Here is a 25,679-nt window from a genome sequence, read left to right as displayed (position 1 = left end):
AAAATGGTGATGATCAGGGAGTGGTCCATTTAGTGTCACGTCTCTTGCCCACAAACCCCAGTGTCTCTTCACATCTCCGGTTTAATTCCAGGCTCGTAACTTTGCACAAGTCCTCTGTCCCTCAAAAGGGGCTCACCGACGTACACACACACACACACACACACACACACACACACACACACACACACACACACACACACACACACACACACACACTGAAGTGTAGGAGCCAGTGTAGACAGAGGGCTGAGTTTTTTCAGTAAAACCATTTGTAGAGGCTTCCACAGGCTCAGCGGAAAATAAGGGCAGTGAGACACACTAATAAGTAAAGAGGGATGATGAAACAAGGTGCCAAGAGGGATGCCGCCCTGCTGTTTACTTTTTGCACGCCACTAGGGGGCCCCACCGTAGTCCGTGGGATGCACTTGTTCTTACGTCTCGGTTTTGACAGGTCATATTTGTCGCCTGATTCCTTGTTGGCTAACTCCTTTAGGTTATACACCTCATTCTGACCGTTGCCCTTGCGGCTGCGATGCCTTGTGCAGTTCCTGTTGCGTCCTGACTTGGGTGGTCGAGGGAGCGGCGACGGGGAGGTGGGGTAGTATTGATCCTGATGTGGCAGGTGAGGATGATGATGATTATGTGATCGATGATGATGATCTTTCTTCAGCGACACCCCCACATCCCCCTGGCTGCTGGATTTGCTCTGGTGGAGTGACTCCGAGCCCGTACAGGAAGGCAGCTCTTCTTTAGTCAGCCGTTTCAGATCTTTACCCGCCAGCTCTGGCGGAGCCACGCATGTTAATGAGGAGGTGGAGCCACGGAAGCGCCGCAGCCAATCCCAGAGCGGCACGGCTTTGCAGTCGCACTCCCAAGGATTGTCGTTGAGACGCAGGTACTCAAGCGCCGGCAGCTGAGCTAAACTCTCGGCTGGCAGCTCAGGTAGGGAGTTATTGAATAGGTAGAGAGTCGTCAGGCGCCGCAGGTCATGGAAAGCCTGTTTGTGAACCCACTGTAGCCGGTTTTGATGCAGCAGCAAGCGATCGAGGGCCCCTAGGCCACGGAAAGTGTTCTGGTGGAGGCTCCACAGCCGATTTCCATGCAGAAATAGATGGCTGAGATTCAGCAGATCAATGAACATGTCATCCTCAAGAAACTCCAGCTGGTTGTTCTGCAGAATGTCAGATAAACACCAACAGTCAGTAGCAGGCTCAGAAAAAAACAAGTCACACATATAAATATATAAAGCAACAGTGTTATTCCAGATTTTGTCTTTTGAGTAAATGTCCTATTAAATTTAGTCAATCAGCTCCAAAACTATGATTTGATTATTTGAATAAGAAAACACTAAAAACAATGTTAGTGCATTGTTAATATTTCGCAGTATTATTTGTTTCTCATCATATTTTCAACAATAGTATTTATTATAGTAATAGTATTATTATAGTTTTATTGTTTAAAATGGTTTATCATATTCTTTGTCTTTTTTGTTATTGTCTGCGAATTAAAAAAAAATTGTTGTTGATCAGATTAGATGATGTTGATGAGATTAAAACTGCAAAACATCTTGAGAAAAAAAACACCAAATCAAATCATGTGAATGCTTCTGTGTCATCTTCCTAAAGGCAATTCAAAGATAACTCTTTAGATTTTACCTTTTCACTTATATTTCTGTTATAAGAGTCTTTTTGAAAATCCAAAGTGCCTTTAATTTATTGTGTTCTCAGGACATAATGTTTTGAGGGTAAATATATTTAAAGAGTATTTGAATTCCTTTCCTTTGCATTTGAATTAATGATAATGTCAGGGGGTCTGCAAATTTAGACATGCGTGATGGTACAGTGTTTGCATTGACTGGCACACAAGTGATAAGAATGAGAGTGATTTAATATTGTGCATTTATTTTATCTAATTGTTTATTTGCAAATGTATGCCAAACAAACCCCTCACAGTTATCCTTCCTCATCCTTGTGCCTTTTTTAATCAGGTTTTGAACTATATGAGAAGCTAAATACTGTGAATACAAGTGGAACAGAAAGCAGTGTACGCTCAGGTGGAAGGTACTGTACAGTTTTGTCTGCTATTCTTGACATATTTTGCTTACAGAATAGTGTTTTATATAAGAAAAAGAAGATGATATATATATATATATTTTATTCACAAACACAGCAATTTTTTTTTTTGGTAATATTTTTAATTTTTTTTACATGTCAATAGTAATTATAAACTATTATAATTTATAAATAAATTAACTTATAATTTAAAAAATATATATAAATATTATTACAATAGATGTGAAATGCATGCTAAAATATACACCGATCAGGCATAACATTATGACCACTGACAGGTGAAGTGAATAACACTGATTATCTCTTCATCATGGCACCTGTTAGTGAGTGGGATATATTAGGCAGCAAATGAACATTTTGGCTGTGTCCAAAATCACCCCCATACCCTTAAATAGGGCATTATTTGAGGGAACATCCATTTATAGTGTTGTCTGAAACCATAGTGGACGTTTTTGAGTGCACTCATTCAATCCCTCAATGCACCGCAATAATGAGTGTACAGTAGATGTATGCGCAATGGCTAGAAATAGACCCTTTTCACATTTCCGGGTTTCTCAGAGCGGAAATCGTCATAGTTGGGTTAAATATTATAGCTGTGAATGCATATAATATTTATTTTAATATATACATAAAATATTTGTTTGTGTGCCCATTTGCTCAAATAGCAAAAGAAAAACGCCACAATAGTGATTTTACAACTTTCAAAAAGAGCGGAAAAAATAGAGTGAGGTTGATAACGGCAGTCAAAAGATGCAATGCAAAAGAGAGAAACATGTACATTTTTACCATCACTACCATAGACGCTGTATTAGAAACACCCTCAAAGCAACGGTAACTTGTTTTTTGTAATTTGATGCAAAAGTAATAAAATACAATATATAAACGTACATATATTTAAAAAAAAAAAATGAAAATACAAAAAACGTTGCAGGATTTACTATATTAATGACGTTAAAATGCGTCATCACAGTCTGTGAAAAGGGTCTATAGGCCTGTTCGATGCACCAGCACTGCGCAGACCAATTGGCGTATGACATCAAAGTACCGCGAGAGTGTTTCGAGAGCAAACGACTCCTTATGCTTTTGAATCGTTCTCACTCTCAACCATAGACTGGGAAAGGGTAATGTAAGAATAATAAAGTAACTACTTATTTAAAAATAAAGACCTAATATTTTTATGTACAAATTTTATAGTATAAAATATATATAGTATAATATATATTTTATACTATACAGTAGGCTACTATATATATATTATATTGCATGGGCGTCGGAGTCTTTCACAGAAATATTTTACTGGAGTAGATGCAATTTACATTAAGTACAAATATATCGACTTGTTTACTAAACGTATGGTTGAGGCAGACAAAACTAAATTGATATGTGATGGGAAAAAAGAGTAGAGCGAGTTCGGGAAAAAGGCATGACTATCTGGTATAGTATTCAGTTGCTGCTGTGTTCACACTGCACAATGGATCGGCGACAGGGGGTTTCACAATGCATGACTTTTCAAGAGGAAGAATCACAGCCAACTCAGTCCGGTGCGCAAACTACGTTTCACAAGCAAAGATGCGAGAAGTGACAAGGAAACAACGCGAGATCACGAGAGTCAGACCGGAGTTCTCGTGTGAGACTGGAATTGTTATTAAAAATATAGACTGCAGAAACTTTGCAATCCAAATTGTCTGTGCGCTGATTTGTAGCAAAAATGAGAAAAAGAAAAAAGATTATGGCAGAGGAAATGATTGGGGAGACACAGGGAGCAAGAATTGTGTTCTGTAAAGAGAGTTGGAGGTAAATAAATAATTTTGCAATGTCCTGCTGTTGCGGCTGGTCAAGCAAATGTTTGTGCTTTGTTTCTGTTTTATATAATTGTATATATATATATATATATATATATATATATATATATATATATATATATATATATATATATATATATATATATATATATATATATATATATATATATATATTAAAATACAATATAATAAAGATATTCTGGTCTATAACTCCTTCCTGAACTTTACGCTTCCTTGTATCTTGCTCTCTCATTGGCTATAGGTCATTGCCGATGTTATTTTCAGTCAGAACTAATTTCACACAGCAGGATTTTGAATCATCGGCGATTCTCTCTTATCGCGTCTTTGATAATTCACACTCCTCGGGTTGTAAGGCCCGCAAAAATCTCGTTCCAAGGAAGGTAACGAACTGCGGTTGAAGGTCGCTGCGCGTTCAGTGTTTCAGCTGGGCAAAATGGATTTGATTATAATATTCTTTATCTGACTCCATTTTATCATATTGTCGAATTTAAGATAGAATGCCAATTGGTTGTTTGGTCATTTATATTTACTAGTTAGTCACACATTTAATCATTCTGTTTTAACCTTTTGTTGTAATTATACCATTCCGTACTAAAGATAGTTAATAATTACAGAGTAATTCAGAAAGGATCAAAAAATGTAACAATTTATTATCAGTCAGGTAAATGTATAATGCCAATTACATAATCAATTCAAAGATGATCCATACACAACATCAAATACTCTGTAGCAAAGAATAAGATATTGATACCTGACTTCTGAATATTACGTAACGCAGAGTGTCAAGACACTCCACGTTACGGGCCAACCTCATTACAGTTTTGCGCCCCGAACTCATTGCTACATCGCTTTAAGTAACTCAGACCAGACCGAAACCTCTTTCAAATGGAAACATCTGATAACAAAAGGAATTTAAATTGAATCGATGTCCCATTTGCCTGGATTGAAAGAAGAGACCAAATGGCTCCAAAAGCCACACCCATCAAAATATGTAAAATATCTCTAAGCTCTGAAAACTCTTATTAACTTCTAGTATACTTCTGTGGTTATAAGATTTTTGTACCAGTCGCACTGAGACATTTCAAATGATATCAAACACATATAATACTGTATAGTGAGAGTTGTCATTAAATCCAATAGATTTTGGGTGAATTCTAAGTGATATCTCAGCAGGAAGTGGAATAAGATGGGGGAACTTTGGGGCAAGGTAAATGCATGCAAATTAAGGCCATTCCCAGTTGATTCACTCAGTGGGACGTCGGCTGCGAGAAGTGTCCTCTCAGTGAGTAATTGTCTTTCACCAGACAATCTGGAGTTATGCAAGTTTTCAGTCTTTCAGGGTGTTCCCGGTCAAAAGTGGTCCGATGAAGAAACAGTGGGGAACCGGCAACAGGGTCAAGGCTCATTGATGCACGTGGGAAGCGAAGGCTGCCCTGTGTGGTCCGATCAAACAGACGAGCTACTGTAGCTCAAATTGCTCAAGAAATTAATGCTGGTTCTGATAGAAAGCTGTCAGAATACACAGTGCATGTACACCCTTTCATGGAAACGTTATTGCCTGGTGGCCATGGCCTCTTTCAGGATAATGCGCCCTGCTACAAAGCAAAAATGCTTCAGGAATGTTTTGAGCAGTACAACAATGAGTTTGAGGTGTTGACTTGGCCTCCAAATTCCCCAGATCTCAATCCAATCGAGCATCTGTGAGATGTGCTGAACAAACAAGTCCGATCCATGGAGGCCCAACCTCGAAACTTACAGGACCTAAAGGATCTGCTTCTAACATCTTGGTGCCAGATACCACAGCACACCTTCATCGGTCTAGTGGAGTCCATACCTCGACGGGCCAGGGCTGTTTTGGCAGCAAAAGGGGGACCAACACAATATTAGGAAGGGAGTCATAATGTTATGCCTGATCGTGTATGTATGGCACTTTCAACTTTTGTCTTTATTATTTGATACCGTTTTTGTACGGTGTAGACCTTCAGATAGGTAGATTAACCGAAATACCCATAACCTTATGCATATAAATATCCTTATGAAACCTCATAAAAGGTCAGAAACACTTGACCTTAAACATTAATAAAATTCCACTGTGTGTTCGTAATGTTCTTTGCACCTGAGGAGTATGTTACTTTTTTGACATTTTCATTAGAACAAAATATTGTCTCTGGTCATCATTTTAGTGCAGCACTTTTTGCTGCCAGGGCTGATATTGAACATTTTGAGCATATCTTATCTGGATTTATTTGGCAAGTCAGATGATTCCCAAGCAACAGTTCAAACCGGGAGCACTTCCAATCTATCCATTCAAGAGGGCATTTTTGCTTCCCTAAAAATGGTATTGTATCCAGTCAGATTTCTTAAAGTGTCAGCACAAATGTGCCAAGCCAAGCGTCTTATAAATTCACATTCAACTTGGCTGAGGACCTAAATATGATATATTTACACATAATGTAAGACCTAGCAGAACAGACACATTAATATCACAGGAAACTCAGGAATCTTAAATGGAAACTATTTCAATTCCACTGATTCTTGAGTGTTCTCTATAGACCTTGTGTAGCCCCACCCCTTTCCAGAGCTTGTGTTCTGTTTTCCAGTTTGTATTTCCACAACATGAAGGTAAGATCTTATGAATTAACCGTTTTAAAATCTTCCCAATCTACTGACATTTGTTATGACATCCGCTTCAAACATTACAATGCTCATGATACCTTTCGTTGACTCTACAATAAGTAAATCCACTTGACTAGCTAATTACTCTTCAACAGTGATGCCATAGAAATATACAGAGCTACCACAACAAACAAAAACAAAACATGAAAGTTCAAAGACAAAGTTCTAAAGATGGCTGCACGCTTGTTTCTCTGGTGCGTAAGGTCTATAGATGAGTCATTCTATGAAATGGTGCCATTTCCAGTTTCACAAGGACATTTTCTTATTTTAAACATTCTATGGGACAAATGTGCTTAAGTGTCAATAAACTGCAATGTGCCACCATAGTCTAAATAAAAACATGTGGTAACACTTTAGATTCAGGTACACATATTCACTATTAACTAGTTGCTTATTAGCATGCATATTGACTGTTTTTAAGTACTTATAAAGAACATTAATGCCTTATTCTGCATCACCATAATCATACTTGGTGTCAATAAGCAGTAATTAGGAGTTTATTGAGGGAAAACTCATAGTAAATTGTGAATGTGTTTCCTAATATAAAGTGTAACCAAACATTTTAATATAATATTTAACGTGTAATTATGCCTAGAAATTTTACATGCTTCATTTGAAATTTCAGAATTTATAAACATTTATATTAAAGTTTACATTGCAAGTATATTGTCTACCTCATGAAGAAAGAAGAAAATAGTTACTGGATTTTTGTTGATGTGTTTACAAAAAGAAGTATCTATAGTAGCACATAGTAAATGCAGGCATCAGCTATTTCTGGTTAAAGTTATAGTTTTACATATCTACTCTATAAGAGGGACATAAATGGCACCTTTTTTTAAAATAGAGATTGATCGTTAGTAAGACATTGAGAATATGACACCGACCTGTAAATAGAGGTACTGCAGGTTGTGCAGCCCTTCAAATAACCCAGCGGGCAGAGTGATTAGGCCACAGTGGTAGAGGTGCAGGGCATGGAGACGGGTCAGGCCCTGAAAAGTGTCAGAAGCCAAAGAGTGGAGGTGTTTGTTGTCCCCCAGATCAAGCTCCTCCAGGCGGGTGAAGCCCATAAATGTGGAGGGCTGGATGTATGAGATATTGTTGGAGTAGAGCCAAAGCATGACGGTGGTCGGGCTGAAATGGCCCTGCAGCAATCGCTGGATCTTGTTGTTTTGCAGAAAGACTCGCTCACTCTGTGCCGGGATTCCCTCTGGAACTACCAGGAAGTTGTGAGCCTGGCAGCTAACTGTGCTGGGAGAGTCGTAGCAGATGCAGTGACGGGGACACGCCTGGGTCAACTCTAAACCACACAGCACCAGGAGAAACTCCAGACCACAGCCTATGGAAAGACGGAAACAAAAAAAAAGATTAAATTAAATTGGTGCACCTTGGACCATTTTGAATTTCCAGACTGGTTTATGCAGGCTAGTGCTGTTCTAGCTGATGGACCTTCCACAATTATCAAGTCAAGTCACATTTCTTTATATAGCGCTTAATACAATACCAATTGTGTCAAAGCAGCTTTACAATGATCACAGGAAAATGATTCCATGGGGCAAACATTACTGTACAACAGCTTGAAAAGAAAATATTGCCATTGTTCAGCTGAAATCAGTGTGGATTCAGTTCTGTTGTAAAGCTCATCAATCATCAATCAAATATAATTTAATCTATAAAGCAGTTCTGCAGAAAACAGTGATGTTATCATCCAGCTCAGTTCACTTCTCATCGTGTCAGTGCAGTAGGGGTGTGACGGTTAGTATATAACCGTGAGATCGACGGTTATAGTTAAACACCGTCATTAGAACTCTATAACCGCCAAAACCGTGTTATTAAAATATTTTTTACAGACATAAAAAAAAAAAAAAAACATTTTTTAGATAGGATCATAAGTTGCGCAATTTATCGGGAGACATGGTGGAAACGGAGGCGGAGTTAGTGGTGCTTCGGAGGCTGCTACTGCTGGAGATGATTTGGGAGAGGTCTGTGCACCACCCCCTACCAAGAAGAGAAATCTTGGAGATCTCCTTAATAAACGGAGGTCTGAAATCTCTGCCCCTTTACCGATCAGAGCGCGTGCTGACACGGAGTTAACCCGCTATCTCCAAGAACAACCAATTGACTCTACGGCTAATCCACTAGCATGGTGGAGAGACAATGAAACACGCTATCCGCTCTTAGCAAAATTGGCACGTAAATAAATACATGTGTATTTGTGCTACAAGCACAGCATCAGAGCGAGTTTTTAGCACTGCGGGTAACATAGCTACCCCTGTCAGATCGTCACTAAAACCGAGTAAAGTGAACATGTTGGTGTTCCTGTCACGGAACTTGGGAGTCGAAAAAGATTAGGAATTTAAAATGTCATTGCACTTTTTTTGTTTCCTGTATTTAGTTAGTTTAATTAAGGTATTATCACAACAGTCGTTGTTCGACTTTTTTCTTTTTCTTTGATAAAGGTATGTAGATTTTATCATTTGTAATTTAGGCCTAGGCTACTCATTCATTTTTATGCAGCTCTTATAGAATTTAAGTAGCCTAATTGTTTTAAAGGATTAGTTTACTGTGTGTGATTTATTTAAAACAAAGCATGTTCATTGCAAAGGTTTTTTTTTGTTAAGTAGCTAATCAGTGTCTGCTCGTTTATTCAAACTAAGTTGTCCTATAACAGACGAACATCATCACATCACCCCCCGACGACGGTTATGTTACGAACTGTCACACTTGACTCACATCTTAACTGTCATGGAAACCGGCACACCCCTACCAGTGATGCGCGGGTTGATCCAAAATGAGCGGGTGCCCGCGGCCACCCGCGGCCACCCGCGGTTACCCGCGGTTACGAGTCATCCAAAAATATTTTTAATGATATTCGGGTCACGGTCGGTCGGATCGTCAATAAATCTTTATTTACCTTTTGAATGTTGAGCGTTATTAACTTTTGAATAAATGCTGACGCGGGACAAAATGCCCGATTTCCCAAAACGTTGAACTGAGCAATGCCATTGTACCATTTTAATAGGCTACTTTTAAACGCATTTAAAGTCAGTTTTATGTATTTTCTGAGAGGGGGCGGGATTTTTGTTGGGAAAGTCGGGGGAGAGACGCACACTTCGATTAGACTGGATAAACACATGCAGCATCTTAATTGTTAAGAAAATTTAACGAAATAAATGAATAAATCAAGCCTGTATTACATAACACTAGGCTATATCATACAGCATTCAGAAAAATAACAGTTTGCGCTCCTAAGGGCTTTCACACTTTTCCAAATGTTTTCCAAATGTGGGCTGATGAATTCTTCAAGCCGGGTCGAAACATAAACATCGCGTTCATCAATAATATGCATCTGGAGCTGAAATGGAAAATGATGGGCCGTCTCAAGAACTTCCTGCTCTCGCTGCTGCACCTCTGAGCGCACCACGCCAGGGCCTGAAACATTTTCTCAATGGCCCAATGAGCTACGATGAGCATTTACTACTTTTAAAAAATGCGGGTCAGGAAGCGGGTCGGGTACAATATTTTCTTCTTTTTTTTTGCGGTCCGAGTTGCGGGCGGGTTAGTTGAAAACGTCGGTCGGGTGCGGGTTGTTTATACATTGACCCGCGCATCACTGACCCCTACAGTGCAGTCAAATCAATAATATTGTTGAGTATTAAGTATCCCCAAATAAGCAAGCCAGAGTGGCAAAGAACCCAAAATCCATTAGGTGACAGAATGGAGAAGGAAAAAAACCTTCTGGTTGACTTTGATAGTCAATATAAAGAAGCCTGATTGGGAGACCTCCATCCCAAAATACAACTTTTGTATTGTTAGCAACTATGTTCTGTAAGGTTATCTTATAAAAACAATATCCATCAAAGAGTTACCCATGGATCTGCAGAAGTTATTCTGTGTATTATTATAATTATATTTGATTTAACACCAGACAAGCAGCAAATGTGAGTGTTAATAAAGCTATACATTATTAAATTTAAATTAAATGATGGATAATCTGAAATGGTGGGCTATTAATTCTATTAGATTAGATTAGATTAGATTAGATTCAACTTTATTGTCATTACACAAGTACAAGTACAAGGCAACGAAATGCAGTTTAGGTCTAACCAGAAGTGCAATAGCAGCAAGTGCAGGATATACAATGGATGCGTAAGTGCAGGACATGGATATGTACTGAATATGTATAAATATGTATAAATAGAGAGACGTTATTACTATAAACAGAACTGAATTTACAGGTGAATATGTACAGTGAATAAATATACAGATGGCTATTACTATAAACAGAATTTACAGGTGAATATGTACTATGAATACAATATACAGATGGCTATTACTATAAACAGAATTTTACAGATAGAGGTATACAATAATATGTTAGGCTAATATGAGGAATAGCAGTGGATTAGGGTAGTGCAATAAATTATGGACAGAGCTATCCGGAAAAAAGTGTAAAGTGCAGTGGAAAGTGGTTGCATATTACATTTAGAAGTACAGTGCAAAAATGCAAATGTAAACATTGGTACTATAAATACAGTCGGCAGTGCAAATGAGCATAATCCAGTTAAGATATGGCAGTGTAAGATGCATATGTAAACAGTTGTTACTGTGATAAACAGTCGGTAGTGCAAATAACAAAGTGAAGGAAGATGTGAGGTAGGAGAGTTATCAGTTTATGAGGGAAGTGGATCAACGGGGGTTTGAGTTCAATAAAGAGACAGCTCTGGGGAAAAAACTGTTCTTTAGTCTGCTGGTCCTGGTCCGGTGGATCCTGAAACGCCTGCCGGAGGGCAGGAGAGAAAACAGTCTGTGGGCTGGGTGAGAGGAGTCCTTGAGGATGCTGCGAGCTCGATGCAGACAGCGTTTCCTCTGGATGTGTTCGATGGCAGGCAGTGGAGTCCCTGTGATGCGCTGGGCAGTTTTCACCACCCGCTGCAGTGCCTTGCGCTCCGCAACAGAGCAGCTCCCATACCACACTGCCACACAGTTGGTCAGGATGCTTTCTATTGCGCAGCGGTAGAAGTTCACCAGGATAGCCGAGGAGAGCTGATTCTTCCTCAGTGTCCTCAGGAAGAAGAGGCGCTGGTGAGCCTTCTTGACCAGGCTGGAGGTGTTGGTCGTCCACGACATGTCCGCCGAGATGTGGATCCCCAGGAACTTGAAACTGGAGACACGTTCAACAGCCATTCCATTGATGTGGATGGTGTCGTGTGTGCCTCTTGACTCTTTCCTGAAGTCCACGATGAGCTCCTTCGTTTTGGTGGTGTTGAGGAGCAGGTTATTATCAGCGCACCATGTGGCCAGGTGCTGGATCTCTTCCCTGTAGGCAGTCTCATCGTTGTTGCTGATGAGCCCGATCACCGTAGTGTCGTCCGCAAACTTGACGATAGAATTAGATCCATACACAGGCTTGCAGTCGGCGGTGAAGAGGGAGTAGAGAAACGGGCTTAGCACACAGCCCTGTGGTACGCCAGTGTTGAGTGTGATGGATGTGGAGCAGGTGAATCCTGAACGAACATTCTGGGGTCTGTCAGTTAGGAAGTCCAAAATCCAGTTACACATTGAAGTGTTGATGCCCAGGTCTCCAAGTTTAGCTATTAACTTGGATGGGATTACAGTGTTGAATGCGGAGCTGAAGTCAACAAACAGCATGCGTGCATACGTGTTCTTATGGTCCAGATGGGTGAGCACAGAGTGCAGTGCCATGGAAACGGCATCCTCTGTGCTCCTATTGCTGCGGTAGGCAAACTGGTGTGAGTCCAATGTGGATGGTAGAGAGTCTTTTAGGTGTTCCAGGACCAGCCGCTCAAAGCACTTCATAACGATGGGTGTGAGTGCTACAGGGCGGTAGTCATTAGGGCACCTCGGGTTAGAGTGTTTTGGCACTGGCACAATGGAAGTGCGTTTAAAGCATGATGGTACAGCTGCTTGGGCAAGAGACAGGTTGAAAATGTCTGTAAAAACCCCAGCGAGCTGCTCCGCACATGCCCTGAGCACACGTCCAGGGATGTTGTCTGGTCCAGCAGCCTTGTGTGCGCTGATCCGGCTCAGTGCCTTGCAGACATCTGTGGAGGAGAGTGTGATTGGTGGGTGGTCAGCTAAGGGTTTGAGCTTGGTGGCAGTTTCTCTGTTGTCTCTTTCAAAACGAGCATAAAAGTAATTTAGCTCGTTCAGGAAGTTGACATCAGTGGCTGCGGGGGTGGAGTGGGGGGGTTTGTAGTCACTGATGGCCTGGATGCCCTGCCACATGCGTCGAGGGTCAGAGTTGGAAAAGTGACCCTCTATCTTTAGCTTGTAGCAGTGCTTGGCCTTTTTGATGCCCCTCTTCAGGTTAGCTCTGGATGTACTGTAGGCTTGTGCATCACCTGATCTGAAGGCAGTATTGCGTGACTTCAGCAGGAGTCGAACTTCCCTGTTCATCCAAGGCTTCTGATTAGGGTATGTGGTGATCTGTTTCTGGGTTGTAACACTGTCGATGGTGGTATTGATATGATCCAATACAGAGGAAGTGAATGAGTCAATGTCCGTGTGAGCGCCACTGGTGGCTTGAGAAGCAAACATACTCCAGTCTGTGTTTAGAAACCTTTCCTGGAGTGTGGAGTCTGCCCCCGCAGGCCACACCTTGATGGTCTTTACTGATGGCTTCACACGGTTGATGAGGGGTGAATATTTGGGTGATAGAAACAAAGAGAGGTGGTCTGACTGTCCCAGGTGGGGGAGGGGTGTCGCAACGTAAGCTCCAGCCATGTTTGTATATACATGGTCTAAGGTTTTGTTTCCTCTGGTGTGGCAGGAAACATGCTGGTGAAACTTGGGTAGCACTGACTTTAGGTTTGAATGATTAAAGTCACCTGCAACAATAAACGCAGCTTCCGGGTGTTGTATATTGTGAATATCTGTATAGCTATACACATCATATAGCTATACAATATCTGCTATACATATAGCTATACAATATCTGTATAGCTATACACATCATTCTAGTTCTCTGAACCAAGGTTATTTTCGTAAACGAAAACTGAAACTAAGACTAAAACTATTGGTCAAAAAACATTTTCGTAAACTGAAATAAAATTCAAAAATCATAATAAATGAAAAACTAAAACTAAACGAAACTAAGAACTCTTACTGAAAAACTAACTGAAATAAAATAATAATTAGCAAAAATAAATATTCATTTTCATATTTAATAAGCTCTCTTTACTGTGGCGCAAAATCTGACCTGTAGCGGTTGAGGGAGTGTCTGTATATGGAGCTACAGCGCGGCGCGTGAAGTGAGTTGAGGAGATTAACCGCTGTTCTGTGACGCGACGCGTGCTGTGAACACATCGCTAGTCCTGTTCAACGGCTGTTCACAAAGAATGCGTTCGTGGCAGTGAAATGGGACATGACACAAGGTAATGAGATGCACGTTGAACTTAAGCTCACTGCTTTTAGAATGCCGTTACATACGCGACGAGAGACGCAGGTGCAACAGCAACTAGCCTATAGTAGCAAGTGCTACTGTATGTTTGAGATTTCATGTTCATGTTTCATAATATTGACAGGCTCAAAGGTGTTATCATTGTTTTTACAAATAATTAACTAATAATAATATCATCATCCGTGTGGAGACATTTCCCCACAAAGTAGGGAATACCAGGACACACACAGACACACACACACGCACGCACGCAGACAGCATACACTTCATTATTTAATCACTGTCTTCACAACAGTTTGTGTTGGCTGTAGTCAGATGACTTTAGCTGTGGTCACACTGCTAGCCTACATTGTACTACTGAAGAAATAATCTTTAAATAAATAATCTTTTAATTGTTTAACAATATTTCATCTTTAATATGAATGAGTTTGTCTGCAATTTATCATTTTTACTTTCATATTTTGCATTCATGCATTTATTTGGTTCTTTGTTCAATCTCAGACCATTTTTTGTCGTATAGGTCATAGTTTGACTCAAGCTTTTTTGCTTAAAGGTAAAGACCCAACTTTATGCATGTTTTGTAGATTCCCCTCTCCGTTAAACATATTTTGTTGGACTGTCCTGGGTTAAAACAAGAATGCTCTTTTATCAAGTTATTTCACTTAAGAACTTATTAAGTAAGATTATGCATGAAAAGGTTTTGCATAAGAGTAAACTCTAATCGGTGCAAACATTAAACTTTGCTGAAATTAAAAATCTTGATTTGGTCACTTCGTTCTGGTAAATCTGCTAAACTATAATAACTAAAACTGAAACGAAATATATAAAAACTAAATAGAAATGTGTTTACAAAATAAAAACTAAACTAAAACTAGCAAAATAATTTATAAAACGAACTAAAACTAAACTGAAATTTGTTGCAAAATCGAAAACGAAAATAAAATAAAAACTAATTTAAAAATGCAAAACTATAATAACTTTGCTCTGAACTAGATCAACTGATCTAAAAAGACTTTTATTACAGTTTTTCTCCATTGGTTTGGCTCATTTCTTGAAACAGAAATTACATTCTCAAAATTGTAAGATCGTTTGACAAAACAGTCTTACAGTTTAGCACAACTATACTCACTTGCAAAAGCTAATATCTCTCCCAAAACGTTTCACTCATGCTTCAAAACTAAATTCCTTTCCCATATAAATAGTCAGTGCCATGAAAATGGCAAAGATCCTTCTCAATTGCTTTGGCTCATTTCTTGAAACAGACCCGACGTTCTCAACACTCTTGGTGCTTTTGCCAAAATAACGTGGATGGTTCGGCACAACACCATGGTTCCCCTGCAAAAGCTCATAACTCTCCCAAAACAGTTCACTCGTGTGTCAAAACTAAATTTCCTTCTCATTTAAACAGTCAGTGCCCCCAAAATGCTTCGTCCCTTTGGCATTGTGTAAGCACTGCAAGTCAACATGTTTAGATTGTCACTATGGCAGAGGACCATTGAAATATCCCTCATGTCCACCTCTCAGTCTTAGCCCAGTCCTTCATTGACAATGGTTACTGTACTGTTTTTGTCTAGTTAACAGAATACAATTGTGTATAAAACTGAAAAAAAAAAAGAAATAGGATTTTAGGGTAAGAGTAGCCTCCAAGGTTTGACATCATACATTGCACTCATACTGCCAAGGAAATTGTAACCATTATCATTCACACACATAAAGTAACTTCCTTACATCAGAGTAAAAAGAAAATGTGTAATATAAATACACAAAAAAAAAAACATTGAAAATGATATGCATCGCAGACCAAAGAACCGCTTTTCCGTTCCGGTTAGAACATCAAACAGGTTCTCCCCTCTCAGTGAAGCACCCACTGAGTGTCCTGTTGAAAGTGCCCTAGTCATTGGCGATTCTATTACACGGAACGTGAAGATAGAGACACCAGCCACCATAGTCACTTGTTTACCGGGAGCCAGAGCGCCTGACATCAAAGCAAATTTAAAAGTGCTGGCTAAAGCTAATCGTAAATTCTCTAAGATTATTATTCACATCGGCACTAATGATGTTCGACTTCGCCAGTCGGAGATCACCAAAATTAACATTAAAGAGGAGTGTGAACTTGCTAGTACGATGTCAGAGGCTGTTTATTGTTCTGGGCCGCTCCCTGTAAAAAGGAGTGATGAGATAGTTAGCAGACTATCATCACTCAATGGCTGGTTGTCTAAGTGGTGTCTGCAAAATAACATAGGGTTCATAGACAATTGGAAAAGTTTTTGGGGCAGACCTGACCTGTTGAAGAAGGATGGCATCCATCCCTCTTGGGGTGGTGCCGCTCTTCTCTCTAGTAATTTGGCACATAGTCTTAGAGCTAAACCTTGACTCACTAGGGCCCAGGTCAGGAAGCAGACAAACTGGCTAAACCGACCATCTGCTAGCTGTCTCACGTTAACGGAGTCAGATAAATCCCAGCACATAGAGACTCTTTCACCTAGATATTATCATATAGAGACTGTGTCTGTTCCCCGAATTAGTAAATACAAAAAAACATCAAAACCATTCAACAGTAAAAATTTAATTGATGTCCAACAAATAAACAAAAGATATAATACAGATGAACAATTGATAAAGCTTGGGTTGCTGAATATTAGATCCCTTTCCCCAAAAGCACTTATTGTTAATGATATTATTACAGATAATAATCTAGATGTGCTCTGTTTGACAGAAACATGGCTAAAACCTGACGACTACATTACCTTAAATGAGTCAAACCCCCAAGATTATTGTTATAAACATGAGCCGCATCTGAAAGGTAAAGGGGGAGGGGTTGCTGTAATTTATAATAATATCTTCAGTATTACTCAGAAGTCTAGTTTCAAATATAATTCCTTCGAAGTTTTGGTGCTTTATGTAATGCTATGTAGTGTAAATGATAAAACCCGTTCAACATTTGTGTTAGCTACTGTATACAGGCCACCAGGGCATAATACAGACTTTATCAAAGAATTTGCTGATTTTCTATCAGAGTTAGTACTGGCCGTAGATAAAGTACTAATTGTTGGTGATTTTAATATCCATGTAGACAACCGAAAAGACGTATTGGGATTAGCATTTAAAGACATACTAAACTCTATTGGAGTTAGGCAACACGTGTCAGGAGCCACTCATCGCCATAATCATACTTTAGACCTAATAGTGTCACATGGAATAAATGTTGATACCGTTGAAATTCTGCAGCAGAGCGATGACATCTCAGATCATTACTTAGTATCATGTATACTTAATTTAGCTAAGGTTGCAAAGCCGCCTCCTCACTTCAAAAATGGCAGGACAATCACTGCCGCTACTAAAGATTGCTTTTTAAATAATCTTCCTCATCAGTATCATCTCCTCAGCATCCCAGATAGTATAGAAGAACTCGATGTTGCAACAGAAACTATTGACTCTCTCTTTTCCAGTACTTTAGACACAGTTGCTCCTCTGCGCTTAAAGAAGATTAAAGAAATTAGTCCAACGCCGTGGTACAACGAGCACACCCGGGCCCTTAAAACAGCAGCCAGAAAAATGGAGCGCAGCTGGAAGAAAACAAAATTAGAGGTATTTCGTAATTCGTGGAAAGAGCACATGATCACATACAGAAAGGCCGTAAAAACTGCTAGATCTGCTTATTTCTCAACTCTCTTGGAAGAAAACAAACACAACCCAAGGTATTTATTCAATACAGTGGCTAAATTAACCAAAAATAAAGCTTCAACATCTGATGTTTGTAAACAGCACAGCAGTAATGACTTTATGAACTTCTTCACATGTAAGATTGATAATATTAGGAAAAATTTTTTAACCATGCAGTAGGGATGGGCGATATGGACTTAAAAATGTATCCCGATATTTTCTAGTATTTATTGCGATAACGATATCAATGACGATAAATGTAGTATCATTCCCCATGTTTTTGGATACAAGTGAGAGCTGCATGCATTCTTGCGAGTTTCAGAAAAACAAACAATGATCTAAAGTAAAACGTACATGTCATCAAATAGGCTCCTATAATACATTAAAAAAAAAAATAAAAAAAAAAAATATATATATATATATATATATATATATATATATATATATATTTAATTAATTATTTTTTTTAATGTAAAATTCCACACCAGCCTTTTCAGAAATGGAAAAGTTGCATATATAATTGTCTTCTGTAAAGGTGCAGGTAATGTTTAAATAGTGCAACTGTGCTAAAAAAATCACACAATACAAACAATAATAACTTTGAAATCAATGACAAGTTTTACATGTAAACCGATTCTGTATTTATTCATACACTCATGGTGCAAACAGTGGTAAAAATAGCAGAAACAGCAAAAGTAATTATCCCAAAAATGTCTTCAGATTACAAAAAAGTTGAAAATAATGATTTTTTGATAGAACTTCAGTAATTTGAGTTGATAAGATAATAATACCACAAATTATTCTACTAATAAAAATAAACTGCACTAAGGATTAATGAACTTCTGGGTTCATGAATATTAATCACGTTGTCAGCGCTCATTCTAACTGATTTGCTGAAATCAAAACAGGCACAGTAATAGGTGCACGCCAGCCAATGAGATTCCCGGTTGTGCATTCGTTTCTTCCTGTTCACGAAAGGCTGAATAATTCCAAATAAACGCCATTATTTTACAGGAAAATACAACAAAGGATATTGTTTACATGTAGCACGTCAATTATTTGTGGTATAAGACTCTCTCGCTCTCTTTTTGAGTGTGTGTGAAACACTGAGCGCTCTCAGTCGCGCGCCTCACACTAGTGTTTACTGTGCGTCAAATACACTGCGCATTCATTGGGATGAACAGAAATAGTATGCTTTACCGATCGATTGACACAGAGCGAATCTCTTAAGCGCTCAGTCCAAGTGCTCAGCGAGTGAAAATACATCTGTATGTACAGGTTCAGATTGCCCTCAGGTAGCCCCTCGTTTAGCTATGAACTCTTCCGCAGCTTCTGCCATAGTTGTTTTCGCTCTGCACGTGAGATGCGGATTCAGTGCCGCCGCTCCCATTGCGCTGCGCTTAGGGCACCGAGTGCTGCGGGGGGCACCACAAGACAATTCTCTCTCCAACCCCGTTCAGCTATACAAATTGACGAACGCAGCCACCGCGGCCATCATAAAGTAATAACGCTTTAAGCATCAAGAGACGGCCAGCGGTGGCACGGTGCGGATGGGTCGCGCTATCAACTAGGCTTTATCGTTATTATCGCGGGAAGTCAAATTCTTATCGTGGGGAGAATTTTTACTGGTATATCGCAAACGATAAGATATCGCCCATCCCTACCATGCAGCCGTCTATTACAGTATCACATCAGACAGAGTATTGTAGTGTCACTGAGGAAAAATTACACTCATTCACTGCTATAGGAGAAGAAGAATTGGCTAAACTCGTTAAATCATCAAAATCAACAACATGTATGCTCGACCCTATACCGACTAGGCTATTAAAAGAGATGCTACCAGAGGTCATAGATCCTCTTCTTAATATCATTAATTCATCTTTGTCATTAGGATATGTACCAAAAACTTAAAGTTGGCTATTATTAAACCACTTATTAAAAAAACGCAACTTGATCCTACAGAATTTGTCAATTATAGACCAATCTCAAATCTACCCTTTCTGTCAAAAATACTTGAAAAGGCAGTGTCTTCACAATTATGTTCCTTTTTAGAAAGAAATGGTATCTGTGAGGATTTCCAGTCAGGATTTAGACCGTATCATAGCACTGAGACTGCTCTCATCAGAGTTACAAATGATTTACTCTTATCATCCGATCGTGGCTGTATCTCTCTATTAGTGTTACTCGATCTTAGCGCTGCATTTGATACTATCGACCACAACATTCTTTTGAATAGACTCGAAAATTATGTAGGTATTAGTGGAATTGCTTTATCATGGTTTAAATCATACCTATGCGACCGTTATCAGTTTGTAGCAGTAAATGAAGAGATGTCACACCGATCGCAAGTTCAGTATGGAGTACCACAAGGCTCAGTGCTAGGACCGCTACTCTTCACCCTGTACATGCTACCACTGGGAGATATCATTAGGAAGCATGGCGTTAGTTTTCATTGTTATGCTGACGATACTCAGCTCTATATTTCTTCACGCCCTGAAGAAACTTACCAATTCACAAGATTAATGGAATGCAAAGCTGATATAAACCATTGGATGACCGGTAATTTCCTGCAACTCAATTCAGAAAAAACGTAATTTTTAATTATTGGACAAAAAAGCTCCACAAGTAGTAACCTAGAATACTGTCTAACACTTGATTTATTTATTTATTTATTTATTTATTTATTTATTTATTTATTTATTTACAGGGACAGTGCATATTAATGAACATATCTGTCAATATGCCAGAGTTAGCCAAAAGGCTATTTTTCACCTGCAGTCCCCAGTCCCTGCAGTCCCTGATGGCTGCTCTGTCAAGTCCTCGTCGTCAGTGAGGAACCTGGGTGTGCTCTTTGATACCAATCTTTCGTTTGAAAGCCACGTTTCTAGCATCTGTAAAACTGCTTTCTACCATCTTAAAAATATATCTAAATTACGACACATGCTCTCAATGCAAAATGCTGAACAGTTAGTTAATGCGTTCATGACCTCAAGGCTAGATTATTGTAATGCTCTACTGGGTGGTTGCCCTGCTCGCTTAATAAATAAACTCCAGCTGGTCCAAAACGCAGCAGCTCGAGTTCTTACTAGAACCAGGAAGTATGACCATATTAGCCCAGTTCTGTCAACACTGCACTGGCTGCCTATTAAACATCGCATACATTTTAAAATCTTGCTTATTACTTACAAAGCACTAAATGGTTTAGCTCCCCAATACTTGAGCGAGCTCTTAACATATTATACTCCATCACGTCTACTGCGGTCTCAAAGTTCTGGCCAGTTGATAATACCGAGAATATCCAAATCAACTGCAGGCGGTCGATCCTTTTCCTATTTAGCTCCGAAACTCTGGAACAGTCTTCCTAACATTGTTCGGGAAACAGACACACTCTGTCAGTTTAAATCTAGACTAAAAACACATCTCTTTACTGTGGCATACACATAAAATACTTTTTCAATGAAATGATTGTTAGGCTGCATTAACTAGGTCAGCCGGAACCGGGAACACTTCCCATAACACCTGATGTACTCGTTACATCATCAGAAGAATGGCATCTACGCTAATGATAGTCTCTCTGTTTATCCCGAGTTTTACTGCAGTCAGCCGGATCCGGGCCGTATCCAGATCAGATGGTGGACCTGCGCCCAGAGAAGACCAACACAGGACCCCGAAGTGTCTGCAGAGACCGTGATTAGACTCCCCCTGCAACTGCCTCATCGACACGGCATCTCAATAAACCCGTCTCCGGCGTGTTGACTCCAATTGTTCGAATATTACAATTAAATAATACTTAAATCGATATGTCATCCTCAATAAACCCGTCTCCAGCGTGTTGCCTCCGATCATTTGAATATTGAAATTTAATAATTATTTAATCAACATCATCCTCAATAAACCCGTCTCCAGCATGTTGCCCCCGGTCCCTCGAATATTCTGATCTATTATCACCTCTGAGCTGTAAAGCTGCCAGAATAATAATAATAATAATAATACGCTGTTTGTTAATTGGCCAGAGGAGAACTGGCACCCCGACTGAGCCTGGTTTCTCCCAAGGTTTATTTTTCTCCATTAGGTCACCTAATGGGGTTTTGGTTTCCTTGCCACTGTTGCCTCTGGCTTGGCGTGCTCAGTTGGGGACACTAAATTTTTCAACTAAACATCGAAATAAATCTAATTAATAAACTAAATTAACCATTTAAACTAAATTACTGATCTAATTATTGATCTAAAGCCCACACTGTCACTGTATGATAATTGAAATGAACTGATGACATCAGCGTTTTTTCCAGGATGGCTATACAGCTGGATAAAATTATGCTGCATTATTTTCCTGTTTAACACTGTAAAGCTGCTTTGAAACAATCTACATTGTTAAAAGCGCTATATAAATAAAGTTGACTTGACTTGACTTGACTTAGAGTAAATTATATGAATATATTGACCAAACAGTACACACAAGACCAGTACTGCATATTGATGAAAATATTTATTTCTCTCCACATTGTAAAATCATTCGATTCATTCATGCATTTTCAAAGGTTTGTTTTTTATATCTGCTGAGGTTGGGCTGAAGTGCCAACGCTATTTTAGTGTTTTCATTTGGTGAATACATCTGTCTGCAAAGCCCCTGTGGAAGTGTAATGGCTAATGCATGGAGACCTCGCGGCCAGGGCTTAGGGCATGTACGCAGCTCTACCCCATTCCCCAATGACAGTCTCATTGTTCTTACGGTTGTGCCTGACAGTTGGTCATCTGAGATGTGTGAAAGTCCTCCTTCATTAGTCAAGTTCTAGTTTCACCTGACTGTCAATTGCTGTAATAAATTTATCATATGTTCCAAGGGATTCATATATGGTATTCATGGTATTATGTTCTTGACTAATTTTGACAATTGAACAGACTATTGTGCATGTGATGACTTATACAATTAAATGACACTGATACAATTAAATGACACTGATACGTTTTGGAGCGAACGACCATTGGACAATCAAACAATCAGTTTAGATCAACAAGATCTATTCACTTGGAAATTGTGCTAAATGTAGGCTACCTGTACTTAATCATTTGCAAAGATGTACAGAGACATTGAGACATGTACTTAGACATTTGCAATTTGATGAAATGAATGAGAAAGGCTATTCTGTTGTGAACAATTGCCAAGTGCTTTGGAGATTTGTCCATGTTGTTTTGAGAATGTAATTTCTGTTTCAAGAAATGAGCCAAACCAATGGAGAAAAACTGTAAGCAGAATATTGTAGTATGCCTATCTAGTATGCCTATATTACATACAGTATAATATATTATAAAGTATATTATAAAACCCCTGGTCCAACCATCCATGTCACTGTACACAGTAAAGGTAGAAGGAGTACAAAAAAAGAATTAGAAAAAGCCTGTGATATTTATATAGATACAATTTCCGCCTCCATCTATAGCCATTTCTGAATACACCCGACCCACAAGGCTGAACTTTAAAAGCAGACAAAAATCAATGTTAAAGGTTAAAGAGGAATTAAATGCAAGCACACATGAACATTTTTTTGGTGTGTGCATGAAACAGATTAGAATGAAAAATCTTTGAAAGAAAAAAAGATGAGGGAGAAAGGAATAACAATATATTATTAAACCATGAGGATGAGGTTGTGATGAAGGGCGCTGTTGTATAAGTGAACGTTAGTGGCTCAGCATTGATTCACCTCTTTGATGTCGAATTGAAATGGGAATGAGAGAGAGAGGTTTTCGAGGTGCACCGCAGTGGGAAGAGTTTTGAGGAAGAGATGGAATGTGTGAGTCATTTCAGATGCACAAGAACTAAAAGGATCAGTTCACTAAGAGAGACGGAGAGAGATTGATATTGACAGCCCCAGTAAACTTGTGCAGAGAGCTGAGTGATGTGGCATAATACAGGGTGTTCTGACACTGATATAAAACATTACTATTCTTTCACACACACTCAGCAGCAGGAAGCGTGACAGGATACTGTTGCTTAAACCACGGGTAGTGTTTAAAAGACAGTTCACCCAAAAATGAAAAATCTGTCATCATTTGCTCATCCTCATGTTATTTCAAACCGGTGACTTTCTTCCGTGGGGCACAAAAGGTGGTAGAATTATTCTAGTCAGTAAAATGAGTGAACACTGAGGCTTTCAAGCTTTAAAAAAACACCATAATATCATCATAAAAATGGTTAATACAATTTGAGCACTATAATTCAGGTCTTCTGAAGCTAATTGCAATGTCATTAACTCTTAATCGTCCTCCCAGTGGGCTGTTAATCAGATTGAGATCGAGAACTCAAAAATCAGATCAGTGCAATTCACAAAACAAATCATTCAGACCAGTTCTGCAAACTGGATTGATCAATTTATTATAAGGAATAAAAAATAATTTCTGATCTGTTCTTTCATGAATGCACCATGGAGAACTAAGCCAGATGTCAAGATTTTAAGTGAATAATTACATAATTTTGTAATTAACTTTATAATTTTCAATCTTCTGAAGACACATAATTCATAAAATAATGTGTATATGGTGCTTTATTGTCCTTTTTATAGCTTGAAAGCTTCAGTTAGCCTTCATTGTAACTGTATGGAAAGAGTGACCAGCTTCTAAGCTCTAAGGAGCAATGTCGGGTCATTATTTTCCATTGTATGTGTTTGTACATGCCTCGACATATATAATTGTGTTTATTTAAGATTACGCTGATCTCCTTGGTATACATGCACTTGACGGATGACCTTTTCCAAGCAAGCTTTGTTTCAGATAGCACCCGATGCCTAATACAGCGTGAAATCTCGCACAGCCTCGGATGACATGTGTAATCCTTCGCATTTAAATGTTTGCATTTCTATTTGACACCAGGCTTTTTTCGTGACTTTTTCATCTTTATTACAGCAGTCCAACAACGTCAACAAAATTGTCCAGTGAAATTAAGTGTATTCTTCTGAAAATGAATGCTGAATACACAGCATATTGCTGGCAGTATGAATTGAATTTGTCTGATAGGATTCTCTTTATTTGATTATGAAAATGGACTCAGATCAAACCAGCGGGTATTACCATGCTGTATTGCACCTGAATAACTCTTATAGACCGGATGTCTCTATCTCATTTTGGTTTCTCGGCCTCAATGCGTGCACACACACATACATAGGCTACTCCACAAAATGCTTAGGAAAGGCCAGCGAGCATGAAAACGGTCGTTTAGAAGCGTTAGATTACTAACACTTAAATAAAAGGTCAAAGCACGTCTTCTTTTCCCCTGAAGCAAATGAAAATGTATTTGAGTATCAGTTCTGCAGGTTACAGAAAGGTTAAACAGCCCTGATTAATGACCGCCTGACATCATAGCACCTACTGTTGAGAATTAGCATCCATTAACTGTCCGGAATAATTTCAAACCATTTTAATTGAACCCTTTGGGCAAAGATCCTTATTTTACTAGTAAAGCTCAAGATTGGATTTATTTGCTGAGAGCTGGTAGTTTAGTGCGATTTATGATGAACTTATAGTTGAAATTGTAATGTTGTATTTGAAAGGCAGTTTTTGATGAATTTGTGCAAGTCAATACAAGGATTGCTAACTAGCCGGTTGAAACACTGGTACATTGGTTCTGCAGATTTTTGAAATACTTTTATTCAGCAAAGACTTTGCTGAATTGGTCAAACGTGACAATTAAGACATTTATAATGTTTCAAAAGTTTTCCATTTCAAATAAATGCTGTTCTTTCTATTAATAAAAAACCTAAAACAAATGCATCACTGTTTCCACAAAAATATATATAAGAAAAACAACTTTTATTAAAATAAAAAAAAAATTTGTTTTTTTTATGTAAGAATATTTTACCAAATTACTGTTTTTTACTGTATTTTGATCAAATATCTTACCAAATCCAACGTTTTTGTACTGTGTAATAGTATAAAACTGAAACTATATATTGTTTAAAAATATTATTCTCTGTGTGTGTTTAGTTAGTTTAGGTTTATAAAGCAAACTGTTCAATGTATTATCTTAGCATTGGC

At 38.8% G+C, this 25,679-nt stretch overlaps 1 protein-coding gene across 1 annotated transcript in view; it reads right to left on the bottom strand.

Moving 5' to 3' along the window:
* Positions 1-289: 289 nt before the first annotated feature.
* rtn4rl1a (reticulon 4 receptor-like 1a) overlaps positions 290-25,679 on the bottom strand; it is a gene marked incomplete at both ends in the record, with an annotated part of 89,827 nt that continues 64,437 nt past the window's right edge. The window contains 3 exons of the mRNA XM_079805209.1: positions 290-1,171; positions 7,456-7,907; positions 8,774-8,786. Of these exons, the coding sequence (XP_079661335.1) occupies positions 290-1,171; positions 7,456-7,907; positions 8,774-8,786 (1,347 nt within the window). The remainder of the gene's footprint in view (positions 1,172-7,455; positions 7,908-8,773; positions 8,787-25,679) is intronic.

Source organism: Gobio gobio (assembly GCF_949357685.1).
Source record: "Gobio gobio genome assembly, chromosome: 22".
Lineage (NCBI taxonomy): Eukaryota > Metazoa > Chordata > Actinopteri > Cypriniformes > Gobionidae > Gobio > Gobio gobio.
The sequence above is the reverse complement of the archived record's forward strand: the minus strand, read 5'-3'. Positions and strand labels throughout refer to the sequence as shown.